The sequence below is a fragment of the Hemicordylus capensis genome, chromosome 17, assembly GCF_027244095.1.
Source record: "Hemicordylus capensis ecotype Gifberg chromosome 17, rHemCap1.1.pri, whole genome shotgun sequence".
Lineage (NCBI taxonomy): Eukaryota > Metazoa > Chordata > Lepidosauria > Squamata > Cordylidae > Hemicordylus > Hemicordylus capensis.
The window spans coordinates 3,958,673-3,970,953 of NC_069673.1; the positions used below are offsets into that span (position 1 = coordinate 3,958,673).

A 12,281-nucleotide genomic window follows, 5' to 3' on the forward strand; every position below is an offset into this window, starting at 1 on the left:
ACGGACGACTTTTGTTCCTCTTATCCTCACCTGTGTGTGCCGAGGATAGTTCATCTTGGTGATGAATTCTGAGGCGGTTTTCAAGGCTGCCTTCCTTTCCTCAGCATTGGCGTTCCTACCTATGTTCAACAGCAGAGTGGGAGGATGTGAATAGGCATATACATATATATTACACATATATAACCGCTTAGAGAGCTTCCAGCTATAGAGCGGTATATAAATGTAAGTGCTATTGCTATTGCTATTGCTATATATACGGTGACAAAGAAGAATATTTTCAACAAAAAGTTCCCAGTGGTTTACACAGATATAAATAAAATGGCTCTCTGTCCCCAAAGGGCTCACTAATCTAATCTAAAAAAGAAACAGACACCAGCAACAGCCACTGGAAGGATGCTGTGCTGGGGACGGATAGGGCCAATTGCTCTCCCCCTTCTCAATAAAGAGAATCTCCACTTTTAAAAGGTGCCTCTTTGCTCAGTTAATAGGGACCACAGGCTTTGCTCAGTTAACATGTATAGAGTGTGTGTGTGTGTGTGTGTGTGTGTGTGTGTGTGTGTGTGTGTGAAAGAGAGAGAGAGAGAGAGAGAGAGAGAGAGAGAGATTTACATATATATGTATAGTATATGTATATTATATGCATATAATATGCATATAATATATATACATATACATATGCATTTTTAACAAAGAGAACATAAAACCAGTGGGTTCAGAGCTTTCTCAAGTGAAGGCAAAAAAAACCCCAGAAACTAAACACACGCATGAACACACACACACAGAGGGAAAATCCCCATGCATTCATAATAATGTATATTCACACAGATAGTCTTGCGATGGGAATCTAGAACCTGCACCCGGGGAAAGCAGCATAGCAACCTAGAACCCGTGACTAGGAGTCTAGAACCGGAAGTGGGTGGAAACCTAGAAGCGAATGCCTGCAACACAGGGATCTGGATTTGGCAGTGGCAAAGTCTAGAACCGGCACCATAGGAATCTAGAGACTGCAAGTCTCAGCTCTCCACCTTTGGTTGGCATGCACAATATGTTGTTCATTTGAGGGGTTCAATTGTTGGCTGCATTATGATTTAATATCCTGTGAAAAGGACACTTTTCAAATTTCTAATTTTTTTACCAATCACGCTCTCTCCTTCTCCCTCCCCGATTACCTTTCCAGACGAAGATTTTGCCGTCGGTGCCATGGTCGAGGATAAAGCAATCGTCTGAGCTTAGAGCTGCCTGAGAGAAGGGGTTCTCATCCGCCACCAGAGAAACGGCCATGTTTCCTGCACCGTTGGATACCTGCAGAAAAACCACCAGACACGCTTAGCTATTGGAAATTCAAGGAATGTCCCTCGAACAGTCTCAGCCACCTTCTTGTTTCTGGAAGAAGACTGGTCTTGTGGTAGCAAGCATGAATTGCCCCCTTAGCTAAGCAAGGTCCACCTTGGTTTGCATTCGGATGATGCAACCAATTCAGATCCATCGGATGAGATGCATTCGCCCTAAGATATACTCCTTAGGGCGGGGATGAGGCCAGAGCTTGGTGGAAAGTCCTAGATTCAACACCCGGCAGCATCTCCAGGTAGGGCTGGGAGAAACTCCTGCCTGCAACTTTGGAGAGCTGCTGCCTGTCAGTGTAGATGATCGTGAGCTAGATGGACCAAGCGCCAGACGCAGTAGGCAGCTTCCTATGTCCCTATGTTCTCATGACTAGGTGTGGGAAACGCAGCTTTGCCTCTTTCCTTCTCCTTCCCCTCTCCCACTGACTACGTTTAGATGGTAAACCAATGTACAGGGATGCATTTCCTTTCCCTTTTGTTACTCTAAACAGCAGCGTGTATATAAATGATGCTAAGTTAATATCATTAGCAGCAATATTCAGTTTGATAGGGGAAAGGAAAGGTGAACCACAGAGGGGATAGTTTAAAGAGAGGGTGGCATTCATGGGGCAACAGCATTGCATAAGAACAGCCCTGCTGGATCAGGCCCCAAAAGGCTCATCTAGTCCAGCATCCTGTTTCCCACAGTGGCCCACCAGATGCCTCAGAGAAGCCCACAGGCAAGAGGTGTGTGCATGCCCTCTCTCCTGCCGTTGCTCCCCTGCAACTGGGATTCAGCGGCATCCTGTCTCTGAACCTGGTAGCCATTAGCCATCATGACTAATAGTGACTGATAGCCCTGTCCTCCACGAATTTGTCTAAGCCCCACTTCCAGCCATCCAAGCTGGTGGCCATCACCCACAACCTGTGGCAGGGAATTCCACAGATCAATTATGCACCGTGTGAAAAAGCACTTCCTTTTGTCAGTCCTACATTCCCTGGCCGTCAGTTTCATGGGACGGGCCCCCGGTTCTCGTGTTGTGAGAGAGGAAGGTGGACTTCTCCCTCTCCACCTTCTCCAAACCGTGCACAGTTTTATAAACCTCTAACAGGTCTCCCTTTAGACTTCCCATGATGCACTGCAGCCAGAACCCAGCACAAGCAAGCGAGGAAGACTCTGTTTTCTCCAAGATAACCATCGCTCTGTGGCCACCTCTCCCCACTCCAGATGGGTCTGCTTCTTGTTATACCTTGTACAGTTTAGCGAGCCTTCTGTTGCTCGAGTCAGCTTGGGCGTCAGCATCACTCGTGCCTGCTGGCAGGCTGGGTTTGGGTCCCAGGACCTGGAAGATGAAGAGAAGGCAGAGGGGGGAAATAAAACCTATAATCCAAACACAGCTGCTGGTTTTGTGTCTGTTGACTAAGCAGATCCGCTGCTCTCCAGATGCTCTCCAGCCAAAGAAACAAACAGAATCCACATTCTGCCCAGCAGGATAAATCATCAACTTGTATTTCCCCGCCCTGCTGCCGGCTGGATTTATGCCTGTTGCACAAAGAGGACAGTTATAAAGCGGGGGACGTAAGAGGGAAATTATGGACACCAAACCTCAGGGAAATGGGAATAAAAAGGAGTATAAAAGCTGGCTTCAGGAAAGGCTTTGTCCAAGCGCGATGGCATGGTTCTCATACTGTCCCCGGAACGGCAACGAAATAATGTTAGAAGCCTTTTTCAGAGTGGATGGTGACAAATGCAGAATGGAGCCTCCTTCTGCCTTCCAGGGCTGCTGTTCCAAATGCACAGGGTGAAGGGAAAGGGTTGCTAAGTAGCAGCTTACAGATCGGAAGGGAAGGCTCAGTGGTGGAGACAGAGGCGCACTGACCCCCGGACGCTGGGGACCCGGTCCGGTCCTTCAAGGTCCAGGGGTGGGACTCCCAAGTGGCTGGGGCCTCCAGCAGCCACCCCGCCAAACCTCCACTGTTTTTTCTTCTTATTCTTCTTCAGTCCTTCTCCCCTCTCCCTCCGGAGAGATCGGAGAGACACCGGTCCCTTCCATTCGGGGCAGCGTCTTTAACAAACGGCAAGGCGCGCCTGCGCAGTTTAGAGACCGCCGCAAGCCCACGGAGATCTCAACTGTGCATGCACGCCTCGCAGTTTGTTAAAGAAGCTGGCCCGAATGGACGGGACCAGCGTTGCTTCGGTCCCTGACGCCGCCGGGGGAGTGGAGAGAAGGACTGCTCTGCTCCCCACTGCAGCCACCCCTCGGCTGCGGTAAAAACAAGAACGTGGTGGAAGTTTGGCGGGGTGGGGCCCCCAAAGGTTGTTTCAAGGGAGCCTCACACACACACATGGGGGTTTGCAGCTGGGCTGTCTGGGCTCCCAAATTACCTTGGCGCGCCCCTGGGCGGAGCTTCTGCTTTACATGCAGAAGGTCCCAGGTTCACCCCCTTTCGGCATCTCTGGGTAGGCCTGGGAAAGATTCCTGCCTGAAGCCCTGGAGAGCGGCTGCCGGTCAGTGTAGACAATCCTGAGCTAGATGGGCCCAGGGTCTGACAGCAGAAGGCAGCTTCCTACGTCAGGAGAGGCCACAGCTCAGTGGCAGAGCATCTGCTAGGCGTGCAGAAGGTCCCGAGTTTCATCCCTGGCAACATAGCTAGGTAGGGCTGGGGAAGATTCCTGCCTGAAACCTTGGAGAGCTGCTGCCAGTCAGTGCAGACAAAACTAAAGCAGATGTACGGACGGCCTGACGCGGCAGAAGGCTGCTTCCTATCTCCCCATTTCCCTAGAGCAGGGCTGCACCACTTTTGCCCCACCAGCTGCTTTGGGACTACAACTCCCGCCCATCCCCAACCACAATGGCCAATAATCATGGACCACGGGTGGTATTGTGCAACATTCGCAGGAGGGCCGGAGTTGTCTCTTTGGGGCTCTGTATCAAGTCGGCCTCGAACAGCCGTGTTTTGACGGACCAGAAAAAGACCCAAGTCCAGAAAAAGGCAGACACAGGAGGACGTGGGCAAGAAGACGAGAGCGAACAAAGACCTGAATCATCTCTTCCCGCTCTGCACCATCGTCAACAACGTAGACCCTGGCGCGTCCGCTTCGCTCGTTATCCCGGATCCCTTTGGCGACTTGGGTGGCCTTCAGCTTTTCAAACCGGTTGCTCTCGGAGCCACACCACTGGTGGATATTCTGTGGAACGCAAGAAGCAGCCAGTGAGGAGAATGCTAGGACTATGCAAAGGACAGGGAATCGTTTCATTCATTCATTCATTCATTCATTCATTCAAAACTTCTTGTATCCCACCTCCTCCAAAGATTCTAGGCGGTGAACAATAACAATAGCAATAATTTTTAAAAAACACAAAACGGCAAAAGCCTGGCGAAAAAGGCTTAAGAAGGGTCTTAAAAGCAGCTAGGGAGGGGGCTGAATGAATCGGGGGGGAGGGTGTTCCAAAGAAGAGGGGCGGCCACAGAGAAGGCCCTCCTATGGGCCCAGGCATCACGCACTACACCAGGGCCTGGGACGCTCAGGAGGGCCAGCTGAGAAGACGTCACAGGACGGGATACAACCGGCCAAGAGAGGCAATCCCGCAGGTGCTAAGTCCATAAAGGTTTTGCGGGTGAGAACCTGCACTTGGTTCACAATGCAAATAATGCAATAATGGTCAAGAAACGCATCCCGTCCAAGGAAATAACATCAAGGCAACGGGGACAAAGGATTTGTAATGGAGCCACTCTGGAAAGAGCAGAAGGTTCCAAGTTCTCTCCCTGGCAGCATCTCCGGATAGGGCTGAGGGAGACTCCTGCCTGCAACCTTGGAGAAGCCGCTGCCAGTCTGTGTAGACAATACTGAGCTCGATGGACCAAGGGTCTGACTCGGTAGATGGCAGCTTCCTATGTTCCATTACAACGGATAAATCATGGGCCCCAAAGCGGCACAGTTTGTTTAACAAGGATGCCGAAATGCCGCCTTTCCACACCTCGAGTCAGCTCACAGCAATATGAAATCACCACACACACCAAACAAAGGTTAATTTTTCTTGGTTTTGGCCTGGTTCATACAATCGTCTGAATCTATCTTGGTGAATCCACACCAAGAGCCAGCGTGGTGTAGTGATTAGAGTGCTGGACTAGGACCAGGGAGACCCGAGTTCAAATCCCCATTCAGCCATAAAACTAGCTGGGTGACTCTGGGCCAGTCACTTCTCTCTCAGCCTAACCTACTTCACAGGGTTGTTGTGAAAGAGAAAATCAAGTATGTAGTACACCGCTCTGGGCTCCTTGGAGGAAGAGCAGGATATAAATGGAAAAAAATAATAATAAAAAAATTAAAAGATTATAGAAGTTGGTTGTGTTCTGAGTTGAATCTGAGATTCCCATCTTGGTGTAGGCTCACACAATCATGCCGGTTACCGGATTTAAATGCTGTGCCAACCAGGCCACTGTCTCTGATGGTGGCCTCTATTTTTTAGATATGGCTTGCCTCAAGCCGGGGATGCTTTACGGGAGTAGCTTGCTTCAGGCTGGAACCAGCCATCCTGCAGTACCAGTTGGGAACTAGCGGCTTGGTTCTCATGAACGAAAAGTGTGGGAACCAAATGCTGGGTCAGATGGCCCTGTCATACCCAGCATATTATCAGTGGAGGAAAAGCCATCGAATCCAGCATTTGGGTCTCACATCATCACTTCCCCTTCCTTCTACCTAGGTTTTTGAAACACACGTTCAAAATCTGGGAGGACGCACAGCTTCTGAAGCCAGGTAGGACGCTTCTCTGACCCACTTTTCTCTTGTGAGAACCGGCCCAGCGATTGCTGCATCAGATGAGCTTGCCTCAAGCCGGGTACCAAGTGCATGCTTTGTAGAAAGCTTCATGTGCATGTCCCACTCCCAATAAAGGTAAAGTGTGCCGTCGAGTCGGCGTCGACTCCTGGTGCCCACAGAGCCCTGTGGTTGTCTTTGGTAGAATACAGGAGGGGTCTACCATTGTCTCCTCCCATGCAGTATGAGATGATGCCTTTCAGCATCTTCCTGTATCGCTGCTGCCCAATATAGGTGGGAAACATACTAGTGGGGAATCAGAGAGGCAAGAAACTCACACTGCCCAGATCCAAGATGAAGCAATCTCCGGTGTTGAAGCTGTCCCAGCTGACAGGAACCTCGGTTGCTCGGACCGTCCGCCTGCCTTTGAGCTGGAGGAGTCTCTGAACGGTCACTTCGTTGGGAACCACGTGCCGGAAGCCGGAAGCCACACCACCAGCCTAGAAGGACAAAGAAACAGTTTGGTGGGGCCTGCATCAAAATGGCGGACTTGGTTTGGTCTCCCCGAGTGTCTCCGAGTGATCTCTCAAACGGGGAATGGAATTTCTGGGCCAAACTCGACATGATCCAAGAGAGCTGTGATCTTCTGCTCTCTTCTTATTTGGCTGGAAGCAGCTACAGGGCGGGGCAAAATTGCTCTTTTTATTCTTGTTTACAGCTTTACCGGTTGAGGCCGTTCACACGACCATAATGGGAGGCGAGTCGTACACGGTTCGGGAGCACTCTTGTTTTGCGACAGTGTTTTAGATAAAAACAAGGTCGGAGATGGGGAGCTTACTCGTCTGTCAAGCCCCAGCTGCGTAGGGTGGGTGCGCCCCACCCAGATTCCATCCCCAGCTTTTGAACAAGTTAGGCGGGAAAAATTACCCTTCCCAGCCGGGACTTGACAGACGAGCCAAATCCCCACTGCCTCCTTATTTATATCTAAGTCAGGCTCACAAAACAAGGGCATGTCCACCTTCCCAAACTGGGTAAGACTAATCTCCTGCCTAGTTTACCACCATGTGAACTTGCCTATTCACTAAACAAACATATTTAATTCTTGGGTGATTACACCCAAGCACCTGACTCTGTGGACACACAGCCTGAGCACACACACAACCCTGGTTAAGGGCGGGAGTAAAGAGTCAGGCTCGTTGTGTGGTGCATTGTGGGATACCTAGAGGCTGGGACTCCTTTTCCCAGCCTCCAGCGAGCTGTGCTGCCGGGAGAAGCAGAGTTTGTGTAGGCGCACGATGGCGCACCAAAGAAGAGACAACTGATAGTCTGGGGGGAAGGTGGGTTCAACCCTGCCTTTCCCCCACCACCCTCCCTGCCCCGGAAATGGCACGACCTTATTGGCAAAAGAGCATCTCCTATTATATGGTCATATGTTTACAAACTCCTTAAATATTACAGATCGTGTCTGAAACATGCAAAATATGTCGGAATCAGAATTTGGGGACATAGTTTCTGATTCCGTTACGGACATATTCTGCACATTTTGGACACTATCTCTGTAATAAAGGTTTTGTAAAAATATGACCTTAAAGCAGATGTTCTCCTGCCAGTGGGTATATATAACATCAACTTGAAAATTTGCTTGCAAATAAAATCACTGAAAAAGTTAGCTGATTCCATTCCAAGGACAACGGAATCAGGTGCCATGCCTGATTCTGTTGCCCTTGGAATTGCCCAAGAAGCAGTTAAACAAAGTATTATGCAAAAACGGATGGCAACAGCCCTCCACTTCGACTACAGGAAGTGTTTGTGAGGCATGTCCTGTTTGGGGGCAACTGTCCCTCATCAGACCGAAAACTGGAAACACCTAAATATTAATATTTATATACCGCTTGTCAACAACAACAAAATTTAACAAAGCAGTCTATCTGGTCTGCCATCTTCTTCCCCACAGTTGCTCTTGGGAGTCAGTGATCAGCCAACAAAGTCAACCGCCTAGAATCTAGATCATTTGGAGTCACGTCAGGAGGTATATAAGTAATTAAATAAATGATTCCCCTATTTTTGCTCCTCAGCCACAGCACCGATAGACCCCCTCCCCGCCATGAATTTGTCTAATCTCCTTTTCAAGCCGTCTTTGCCAGCAACGTTGCAGACGGCCATCTCTTACGCACGGCTTGCAGATCTCAACGGCGAAGACTCGGCTTTTTGGAAACATCTGGGTGGGAATTTATTCCCAGCCACTGGCAAAGAGGGGAACTATTACTGGATCCTGCTGGACTCAGAGCAGGCCAGGAAGTCTTTGCTAATGAGCTCAGATCCGGCCCCCCAGCTGCTACGCCAGACGCCAACACAGCACGTACTTTGTACTTGATGCCCGACTTGAAGTAGCCCAGGAAAGTGGAAGATTCGTGTCCTTGCACTTCTCGGTGCTGAACTGCCTTCCCGCCAAGGTAATCGTCCAGTTGCACGGTGAAAATGGCTGCCGATCCGCTCTCATCCTGGCTGCACTGGTCTCCTAGGGACCGAAAGGGAAGGAAATGCAGGCGTTAGAGTTATTTTCTTTGTTTGTCCTACGTCAGGGCTGCTCTCACGATCTTCGTAGGGTAAGGGGTACGTCCTCCCCAAGCTCAGGAGCTATCCTTCTGTTTTGTGATCGTCTGTGAACAAAAAGCAAGGTTCGGGGTTTTGTTCGGGGAGGAAATGATCATGTGTGAGGCTTCTAGCTGGGTACACATGAACCTAGGAAGCTGCCTTCTACAGAGTCAGACCCTTGGTCCATCTAGCTCAGGATTGTCTACCCAGACCGGCAGCGGCTTCTCCAAGGTTATAGGCCGGATTCTCTCTCAGCCCTATCTGGAGACGCTGCCAGGGAAGGAACTTGGAACCATCTGCTTGCAAGTACAGAGATGCTCTTCCCAGAGCGGCTCTATCCCCTAAGGGGAAGCTCTTCCACTGCTCACACATGTAGTCTCCCATCCAAATGCAAACCAGGGCAGATCCTGCTTAGCAAAGGGGACCACTCGGGCTTGCTACCCCAAGGCCAGCTCTCCTCCCAGGGTGACCATAGCTCAGTGTGCTTGGCATGCAAAAGGCCCCAGGTTCACTCCCTGGCAGCATCTCTGGGTAGGGCTGGGAAGAACTCCTGCCTGAAACCCTGGAGAGCTGCTGCCAGTCAGTGTTGACAATACTAAGCTAGATGGACCATGGTCTGAACTCGTAAAAGGCAGTTTTATATGCTTGGGGAAGTCCTATAGTTCAGTGGTAGAGCGTCTGCTCTCCATGCCGGAGGCACCAGGTTCGATTTCCCAAGCATATCCAGGAAAGACGGCTGCCTAAAACCATGAGGAGTCACTGCCAGTCAGTGTAGACAATGCTGAGCTAGACAGACCAGTGGTCTCTCAATACAAGGCAGCTTCCTCTGTTCCTAGAAGCCTGTCAAGTCCAGTGCCTTGTTTCCTACTGTGGCCAATCAGATTCCTCTGGGAAGCCCACCACAATTAGGGCAGGAAGGCAACTGCCCTTCTGCATTATTTTTATTCAGAGGTAGACTCCTCCTGGACATGGGAGTTCCACGCAGACATCATGCCGAATAGCAACCAGCCTTTCTTACCCAGCCAGAAATGAAGGTCGTACTGCAGATTCCCGCTGCGCTGCCGGATGGTGTTGAGGATGACGTAGGCGTCTCCGGTGAAGAAATCCCCGTAGAGGTTTCTTGGCACTGGCACCAAGTCAAACTTCTCAATCCTCCAGATCTGAAGGCCTGGCTCCTTCCCCGCTTTCAGGAATTCAGCGTGCTCCACCATGCTTACAGGCTGCAAGAGATAGGAAAGTTTTTTAAAAACAAACAAACACCAAAAACCCTCGGTTCAGTTCAAGCAATACAAGGAGGCTTTTGTTCAACCCTCTTTCTTCCCTTTTCTGCCTCTGGAGAGAGGCTGCCAGATTTCCCAGAAACCAGTTCCCATCTGCAGTAACACTTAAAACAAAAGAAAACAAGCGAAGTAATATCTGTCCTCAGAGGATGCTCTTTGCTGACTTTCTGCATGAGTCACTGCTCTGGACACACATCCTTATTGGAAGGAGGAATTTATTATTAATTAATTAATCAATCAATCAATCAATCAATCAATTAAAAATATTTATACCCTGCCCCTCCAGTACACTACTGCTCGGGGCAGCTCACAACAATAAGATAGACACAGATACAATAAAAGTAATAAAATTAACTAATTTTTTTTTTAAAGTCAGATTGAAAACCACAATTATTAAGAATGTTCCGTATGGAGGTGGTAGCAGAATTACACCCCTACTGGGCTGATTTTAAGTGTAAGGCTGATTGGAAAGAGGCAAGGCCTGATCGGTGAATCATACAGAGACGCTGCGGGCAACCTCCTCTGGAGTAGGAACTCATAGGATGCTAGCAAATCCCTCACAGCTCACAGTTTGAATTCCTGCGCCGTGGATGTCTTTCCATGTCAAACTGACCCTATGAGATTCTGTGCCTAGCAGCAGACATAATCTCTGTGGATACACTGCAGTTTCCCGCAGCTAATGGGCGAGAAAGTATGAACGACATCCCGTTATTCCGGGACAGGGTGTTCTGTTCTCTCAACTGGATCTGCTGCACTCCAGTTTCACAATACTTGTTTACACTTAAGGATAAGCATCCTTGGCACAAGCCAACACCCTTTTAGCTGGACTCTATGGACCACGGCTGAAGAAAATACGAGGGTTTTGATGTATGAGAACGGAACCATACCTGAATCCCTAAAGATGCATATACGTACTGAAGTGAGCTCAACCAGGGTCCCTTACTCATGGGTACAAGTGTTTAAAAGTGAGTATATATTGGCTACATGCCACATGTTTACTGCAGAAAGGACCTCTGTAACATTAACAAGGATATTGTTAGATAGGGATTCTACTTCTAGGTGGGAATGGGTGGTCAGACTAGATGACCCACAAGGTCCATTTCAACTCTATTTTTCCAAGTTTTGTTTTGAGTTTCTCTTTTGCCACAAGTTGTTGTTGTTAATAAAATAAAATAAAATAATAATAATCGACATAGCAATACCAGGTGATAGCAGAATAGAAGAAATAGAAAAAAATCACAAAATACAAAGATCTACAAATTGAAATTGAAAGGCTGTTGCAGAAGAAGACCAAAATAATCCCAGTAGTGATTGGCGCCCTAGGTGCAATTCCAAAACACCTTGAAGAGCACCTCAACACCACAGGGGCCATAGAAATCACCATCAGCCAATTTAAAAAAGCAACATTTTTGTCTGGATAAAACAAACCAGTCAATAACACCTGTCTAACTGTGTAAACAAGAAATAATAATAATAATAATATCCTGGCTCTCCAGTACAATACTGTGCTCCAGGCAGCTCACAACAGTCAAGTAATACAACATTTAAAATGACAGAACAAATAAAACAGCATACAACAAAATTAATTAAAACAAACCCAATTAAAACAAAACAAACCCAATTAAAATTTTTAAAACCCAATTTTTAAAAGCCCATCAGTTTGCTACCTCCATTCCTCAAGTTAAAAGACAAAACCAGACTCGCTGAAGATTTATAATCTGCCAATAATACTTGCTTTATTCCTAAGCGCTTAGAGGGAGGAGAGCTGGTCTTGTGGTAAAGTGTTTCAATATTCTGGGAAACATACCAGTGGGGATTTGAACTGGCAACCACCTTCTGCTTGTTAGTCAAGCATTTCCCTGCTGCACTATGTCTTGGGGTAGCAAGCATGAATTGTCCCCTTTGCTAAGTAGGGTCTACCCTGGTTTGCATTTGAATGGGAGACTACAGGTTTGAGCACTGTAAGATAGCCCCCTTATGGCATGGGAAGAGCACCTGCCTGTTTGCCTGCAGAAGGTTCCACGTTCCCTCCCTGGCGGCATCTCCAAGATAAGGCTGCAACCTTGGAGAAGCCGCTGCCAGTCTGTGTGGAAATCCTGAGCCAGATGGACCAAGCGTCTGACTCCGTATCTGGCAGCTTCTTATTTTCCTATGTTGTCCCTCTGTGTTAGGAGGGTGCAGAAGCAAGCACCCTTGCCACACTCAATTCTGCTCCCTTGCACATTTTAGCCTGGAGACGAATAGGTGGGCCCCCACCCTGCAGTATGTTCCAATACATCTTGGGACAAAGAGCAGCCTAAATGCTGCTTTTTATCCAATCATGTC

General features: G+C 48.6%; 1 protein-coding gene across 2 annotated transcripts in view; it reads right to left on the minus strand.

Moving 5' to 3' along the window:
* The window catches only part of GSN (gelsolin), a 60,996-nt gene that overhangs the window by 16,738 nt on the left and 31,977 nt on the right, over nt 1-12,281 (minus strand). For both annotated transcript variants that reach the window (XM_053282490.1, XM_053282489.1), the window contains exons 2-8: nt 9,695-9,896; nt 8,445-8,599; nt 6,420-6,581; nt 4,363-4,512; nt 2,573-2,665; nt 1,170-1,302; nt 31-119 (exon numbers count right to left, since the gene is read on the minus strand). In XM_053282490.1, coding sequence (XP_053138465.1) covers nt 31-119; nt 1,170-1,302; nt 2,573-2,665; nt 4,363-4,512; nt 6,420-6,581; nt 8,445-8,599; nt 9,695-9,887 — 975 coding nt within the window. In that variant the 5' untranslated portion in view covers nt 9,888-9,896. The remainder of the gene's footprint in view (nt 1-30; nt 120-1,169; nt 1,303-2,572; nt 2,666-4,362; nt 4,513-6,419; nt 6,582-8,444; nt 8,600-9,694; nt 9,897-12,281) is intronic.